This window comes from Petaurus breviceps, unplaced genomic scaffold (genome assembly GCF_028583685.1).
Source record: "Petaurus breviceps papuanus isolate PSGF00001 unplaced genomic scaffold, PetGlider_PUasm1.0 189, whole genome shotgun sequence".
NCBI lineage: Eukaryota > Metazoa > Chordata > Mammalia > Diprotodontia > Petauridae > Petaurus > Petaurus breviceps.
Window position 1 is genome coordinate 12,948,272 of NW_027185809.1, and position 7,628 is coordinate 12,955,899.

Sequence of the window (7,628 nt, forward strand, 5' to 3'; positions counted from 1 at the left end):
ATTGGCCTTGACAGGGGCCTTAGGGCTGCCCACCAAGAAGTAAGAAGCACAACCAAAAAGAAAAAAAAAACAGATCACAAATGAACCGAACAGCCCTTCCTCCACCCCAGCCCACCCCCTCCCACCCTCCCATCCCCACTCCCCATTGTACATGTGATTCTGCATATAGACAGATGGACTGATGGTAAATGACTTCTTCCGGTTTTGTTCTTAGCCATAATAAATGATTGGAAGGTAAAAGCCAGTGGCCACGGGATTGATTTTTCCCTCCCTCCCCACGTCTGTCTGTGGGCTGGAGTCTGTGTGTTTGTTAGGAGTGGGCGGCGCCAGGGCCGTCAGACCTTTGCCTCCAGCATTTCTAGGAAGAGTTTGTGCATGGGCACCTTGCCCTGCAGTTTGATGCTGTAGAAGTGTTGGACGGCCTTGGCTGCTGTCTGCCGCAGCAGGGGCAAGGTCAGCAGCAGCTTGCCCGCCCTTCGAGGCTCCTCGTGGCGCTGGCTCAGCTCGTAGTCCTGAAGGGCCTCATGGAGAAGGTCTTGAAGCTTCTGCACGGCCTCCATGTCTTCTATGTGCATGGAATCTGTGGAGGAAAGAAAGGCCAGGAAGCAAGATGGCAGTCACTAATGGAAGGGAGAAAAAAAATGAACTCCTCTGCAAATAAAGAGTAGAATCATAGGATCTTTGAGTTGGAAGAAATCTTAGGGAAGTAATAAGATATCTGAGCCTGAAGGCACCTTAGGAATGTAGGATATTTGAGCTGGAAGAAACCTTCCTTAGAGGTCACTTATTCCAAGTTCTTCCTTTTACAGATGAGACAGCTGAGGCCTGGTAGAAAGAGCAAATTACTTGGCCAACATCACACAGCTACTTTATGTTAAATCAGGGACCAGACTCTAAGCTGCCTGATGCCTAATTCAATTACCTTCTTATTATATCACCCTATCTCTTTTATTAAGCCCTACTATTCCCCTGAGCAGGGGGCTACAGAATTCCCATAGCTACCCCCAGAGGTTCACTTCCAATGAGAGCTATCCCTTCCACATTGAGATTTTCCCAGTTGTGGTTTTGATATATCGAGGCATAAGAAATTAAACGGGAATTTGGGGGGAGTTTTGCAGAAGCTGCAGATGACACAGAAAGTTTAGAAATTCAGAAATGCATAAAATAAATGTCTGGTATTGTATGATATCTACATATTTTCTCTTTTACTACCATTATAATTCAGACTTCTTCTCTGGTACAAAGAGAGAACAAACAAATTTAACGCAGATTTTCCAGACTGTGGGGGCACCGTGCAACGTGGAAGGGATTTCCTTTGTCTCCTACCACCAGAGTTATTCACTCAGTTACTCATTAAGGCATAGGTAGAACTGACATTTGACCCCTCTGTGTCCCCTCCACAGAATGTAGGCAAGTTCTCAGAGTTTAGGGACTTTAGGGAGATTTGTCTTCGTATCTTCAGTTCCTAGTAGAGTACTTTGCAGATCGTAGGAAGTTAATCAGTGCCTGGTCATTTGGGTTGTGCCTGGTTTCTCTCCTGCTTTGTGTATGCTTTGTGAATGTCACTTAGTTTGCTTCTTGCTAGCCCTTACCACTGTATCTCATATCTCTTGAGGCAGCTAAGTGGTGCGATGGATAGAACTCTGGACCTAGAGTCAGGAACACTGAAAATCAAATCCAGCCTCAGAAACCAGTTGTGTGAACCTGTTGGCCATCTATCTAACCTCTATCTGCCGCAGTTTCTTCATCTGTAAGATGGGTATAATAATATCACTCACCTCCCAGAGCTGTCATGATAAAAGGACATATTTGTAAAGTTCTTTGACAACCTTAAAGTACTATATAAAGACTGGCTATTATTATTAAAATTGATTGAGGTATTAATGAATTCCTGAGCAGGTATTCTATACTATGTTATATCATATATTATAAAATATAATTAATTATATTCTATGCTATAAACATAGAATATGCCATATACTAGAAATGCAATATATTTCTAAATATAAATATATAATACAATAATACGAACTATAAAATATTTAAAATACAATGCATCATGTTATAATAGTATATACATTATATTATAATATACTATGTATTATAAATATATGTTACATGTGCATTATATGTTATAAATACACAATAACATAATATTTTTTATAATACACCAGAACACATGCTTGGGAGCTCATTAGCACTTCAGTCAATCAACAAACATTTATTGAAGGCCTACTATGTGTTCTAGGGTCTAGGAATATGAGGACAAAAATGAAATAATGAAATGTAAACTCCCTCAAGGTCCTTACATTTAATGAGAGGAAATAGCATGTAGATATATAAAATATATATCAATATATATGCAGACATATTGCATATAGATACAAGTACATTTGCCTATATCTACCTATACACACACGCATATCAGAAGTGATGAAGGAGGCAAGAAGTTCACAGAATGTGAAGGAAACTAGAATAAGATTGACTCTTTGTGTTGTCCTACTGGCATTTCACAGGGAGTAGAGCATCCTGGCAAGACAAAACAAGGCGGGCAAAGTCTGTTGCCAAAATATTTCATAAAACATTGATTAAAGCCAACTGTAGCTGGTATTGGTTGTCTTGGGTGTTTTGAATTATCTGGGCTTGTGGAAGGAAAGAAACAAATAAACATTTATTAAGCACCTACTCTGTTCCAGGCATTACTCTAAGTGTTTTACAAATATTATTGTGGCAGAGAAACCTATGGGGTAAGGTGGTACTACCTGCACAGCCTGGCCAATGGGCTGAGCTAAACCTTTAAGGGAGGAAACCCTGGTGGCCCAGTACTGATGGGGCAGCTCATCAGCACATTGTTTCTCCTTCCTTGACCCTACAGAGCCTACAGTTTGCCTTACATCACGCCTGTACTAGTGATCTCCAGAGACCCCCTCAGGCTTAGACCTGCAGAGGTACAAGAGGTAGAGAAGGGAAAACATTTTTAGTTAAGGGGGTAGAAAGAGAGAGAGAAGCATTTGAGCTTTTCTTTTTGAAATGGAGAAATTTCCATTTTTAAAATCTATAACTGGTCAGATCTCATGCTGTGGTATAAAGAATCATGCTGTAAACATGTAGATTTTCAAAATATATGCTTTAGTTTCTGAAGAAATGAAATTATATTGTGAAACTACCATCCTAGGCTTCTGCCCTTCAAAAATACACTAAATGGTGAGTTTCTTAGGAAGGAGATTGTATATTTTTCATCTCTGCATTCTCCACAGCATTGAGTACAGGGCTTTCCATGTAGTGGGCACCTAATTAATACTTATTGAATAATTGAATGAATGAATACTCCAACATCTCCATCTTCTCACCCCCCACCCAAGGGCACAAATGTACTAAAGAACATGACATTGGAACTTCCTAAATTTGGATTATTGGAATGAGGCAAGGGAAGGAAAAGGAAAGTCAAATGAATTCTTCATTCTCCCACCTTGAAGTTTCTAAAAATAATAAGAAGAATAAGGAACAATTTCTGGGTAGATTCAAATACAAATATGGCCAAAGATTCGATGAACTGGGCCATATTCAAAGGAGGGCAGATGGGATGATAAAGTACCTTGAATGCATGACATAGGAGGAGCTGTTGAAAGAACTGGGAATATTTACCCTGAAGAAGAAAAGATTGAAGTGTGATATGATCTCTGTCTTCAAGTATTGGAAGGGCTGTTGTGGGAAAGAGGGATCAGATCTAACCTTTGGCTACAGAAGGAGGGACTAGGAACATTGGGTCATAGTTGCAGGGAAGAAGATTTAGGTTTGGTGGAAGGAAAGACCTTCTAGGAAATGGAGGTACCCTAAAGTGGAATGAGGTACCTCATGAAGTACTGGGTCTCCCCTTGCCCCCCGCCATCACCCACTACTTGAAACTTTTAAGTAAAGTCTGGATGACCATCAGTCAGGTATGTTGTAGAGAGAAACAGAATCTTTTTTTTCAGATATGAGTTAAACTAGATGGCTTCTGGAAGTCCCTTCCTACTTTGAGGTTCTGTGTGATTCTGCATGACTTACCAAGACTTCTCTCTGACCTAGAAGTCTATTATTAGCCTAAACGTCTGCCTTGTGACTTTGGGGGGAGGGGGAGTTATCTAGAAGAATCATATGATCACATTGTATCCTTAGACTCTTGTCTTGTTTTCCTGAGGGGGGTCGGAATCTACAGTTTATCTGGCCTGGTAACAGTGCCATTTTCTAGGTTGAGTATTACTGGTTCCATTGTCCTTGCTAGAAAAGTGTAGGTCAGGGGTAATGTTGTTCAGCAACCAGTGAGGGGTCAGTCTTTGTCACATGTTAGTTCAAGTACATCTTTCCATTCTTCCTCTCTTGGCAGGTTATAAAGAGATCTCCATTGCACCTGACCAGAGGCTATTTGGAACAGTGCCAGCAAATGACCTTATAGAACCATTGTTTCATCCTCCAGATTCCCAACTACTGTCTACCTTTCTTTTCCCCATCCCCACCCCTCCCCCATAAAGGAGAATGAAATTGGCAGCTGTCTTAAAAAAAAAAAAACTTTGCAGGATTAATTTCTTTGCAATCCATCAGCAAGTCTGTATTGATGGCATTGATAAACTGTTAATTACAAAATCAATGACTATGAATTTTTACTGCTGTCAGGGAACTTTGGGACTGCAGTGGCACAGGGCGAACAGAGGCCAGCGGAGTTCCCAGGGGATCCTCGGCCACAATAGCCATCGTGGAACCCAGTAATCTCCTCTACCTGCATCTCAGCTCCTAATGAAACAAGCCCCAAATACCTCCATGAACTGAGCGAAAGGATGAGGGTATTAATGGTCTGGATTGCCCTGTTACTTCTAACTCTATAATATTTTCCCTCATTATTTTCTATGGCTACTACCCCTAGTAGTGAAGGCTCTCATTGCCTGTTCAATAGCTTGTCTTGATTTGTCATTCTGTTTCTAGTCCCTTTATGCCCCAAATATACTGTGGTGAGATTAATCTTCCAAAAGTAGAGTTCTAATCACATCACTCCCTTTCTGAAGTCTCTAATGACTCCCTTTGCAAAAATCCAAAGTTAAGACCTTTTATAATTTAGCACCAATATGCCTTTCCAATTCTGTTTCTCACTTCCTTCCACATATACCCTAAGTTCCAGCCAAACTGTCCACTCACCATTTTAATTCTTCCTTTCTTTTATTTTTTAATGTGTTTTTATTTTGAACTTAACAAATACCAAATAAAATGGACACTTCCATATACACAGTAGAACAGAAAACAAGGATTTCACACCTGAGTACTCAGCATCCCTTGAACATACCTAATCTCTAACATAACTTTATGCTTTTGCTAATTCTAATTCTTCATCTGAAATGCCCTCCCCACCCATTAGACCTAGCCCACCTCTAACATCACTGCAGCTATGAAACCTTCTTTAGTTTCCCTTCCCACTCCCATTTATCCTAAGTTAGAAATTATGGCTCCCTTAAAGCTGACTGTAGGGATACAAACACAAAAAAATGTAAGGAGCTCAAGGAGATTACACTCTTATTGGGGAGAGGTGAAAGGTGTGTGTGCATGCATGTGTGGAGAGAGAGAGAGAGAGACAGAGAGAGACATCGAGAGACAGAGACAGAGAGACAGAGAGAGAGAGAGGAGGGAAGAAGAGAGAGAGAGAGATCTATGGAAATATAAGGTAATCTTTATTTTTTTGCCTTTTGGAGGGCATTTGGGGTTAAGTAACTTGCCCAAGGTTACATGTGTGTGGGTGTTAATTGTCTAAGGCTGGAACCAAACTCGGGTCCTCCTGACTCCGGGGCCAGCGCTTTACTCACTGCGCCACCTAGCCACCTGCAAAATATAAGGTAATTTGAGGAGAAAAAGAGAAGAGATCCATTACTTTATGCACTGAGCTATAGATTAGAGGAGACAAAGGAATCCAAGATAAATGGCCTTAATTTTCTCAGTAAAGTAATTGATAAGGACATCTGATGAAAGAGAGGGGACTGTGGAATATGCAGGGAGCTTGAAGAAAGGAGTTTGTAAAAGCTACTTTCGGGATTGTAATAGAGGAAGCCAACCACAGAACAACGAAAGAATTGCCATGCAATGGTGAAGGTCCACTGAGATTTCATAACATGAATAATACTTTAAGCCTGTGCACTATCATTTCCTTATTCATTCAGCAAACATTATTAAGTATGTAACTATGTGCAGAACACTACGTCAGGCCTTGGGAGGGATACAAAGTTTAAAGCAGACGTGGTCTTTGCTCTTAGGGAAATTAATCACATTCTACCTTATATCATAGCTATATGTGCACATATCACAAAGGGCTGGGTAGAAAAACCACATCTGAATCCAGTGTGGGGTTAGGGTACAATCTGAAGGTCATTTCTGTTAGACAAGGGCCTTTTCCACCTGATTTGTTTCTTCCCACTAAAGTTAGACTCTTAACATGTCTATGTTTGCATCAGATATTTATGAAAAAGAAGCTAAGAATGACAACTGTCCAAAAACACATCGGGTCATCTCTGAATGTAGAGTTCTTTGTAATTCAGAGCCCTCAAGGAAAGGCATGGAACTGAGTGATGGAATAAAGCCTCTTGAGGGAAATAAAAAAAAACTGATGATAAGCTAGGAGATGAAAAGAGAACAAAAAGAGTATTTAGATAGGTGAGCAAAGCAGAAAGAGGGAGTATCATAGAAGTCAGCAGGATAGGGTTGATCAAAGAGTAAGGTTTTGTCAATGGTATGAAAAGGTTCAGAAAGGTCAGAGAGAATGTTGTAGAAGGGCTCCCTGACCAGGTATGAGTGAGAGGAGGTGTGCTCCCAAACTTCTTTCTGACTCAGATGATGTGATCTGTATCTTTTTAATTGCAAGTTGACTTGCCCACAATGCCCAGTACCTTACTGGTGGCTACATCATTCCTCTTCCTACCCTCCATGGTCTAGCTTTCTGCTTGAGTATTCTCAGGAAATGAAATGTAAAGTTGTTTTAATGCTACACTAAGCAAAATAATTAGGATGGTAAATCTACCACCTATCAAAAAGGTATCATGCATTCTGGTACATAGTGTAATCTGGATGGCATTTTCTGAACTAGGTAGGTGTCAGAATGTCTGGGGTCTAGTCTGAGCTCTGCCTCTTACTAGCCATGTGACCATGGGAAAAATCAGTTCATCTTCTTAAGCCTCTTTTTCCTCATATATAAAATAAAGATAGTAATAATAGTACTTATTATATCTACATCACAGGGTTGTTGGGAGAGAGGTACTTTGTAAATGGTCAAATACTAGATCAAAGAGCTATAATCATTACTATTTTTAATCCCTCCCCCTTAGTTGAGATCACAGAAAGTTGACTATATCCTACCATTATGTCTCTATAGCCCTTGCTGGTTAATTCCACTCCTTCTCCTCTTCCTCTCTTGACTTCAGTCATTGTTGATAGCCTACACTGTATAGTTTACTCAGGAACTTAGGATTCCAGGACCCAAGAGCTCTGTTCTAGACTCTAAACTGATACTGTTGCCCATATCAGGATTCCAGGACCCAAGAGCTCTGTTCTAGACTCTAAACTGATACAGTTGCCCATATCAGGATTCCAGGACCCAAGAGCTCTGTTCTAGACTC

The 7,628-nt window shown here is 40.5% G+C and overlaps 1 protein-coding gene across 1 annotated transcript in view; it reads right to left on the reverse strand.

Annotated features, from left to right (window-relative positions):
• Positions 1-279: 279 nt before the first annotated feature.
• The window catches only part of ESRRB (estrogen related receptor beta), a 75,399-nt gene continuing 68,050 nt past the window's right edge, over positions 280-7,628 (reverse strand). The window contains exon 6 of the mRNA XM_069091686.1: positions 280-580. Coding sequence (XP_068947787.1) covers positions 336-580 — 245 coding nt within the window. The 3' untranslated portion in view covers positions 280-335. The remainder of the gene's footprint in view (positions 581-7,628) is intronic.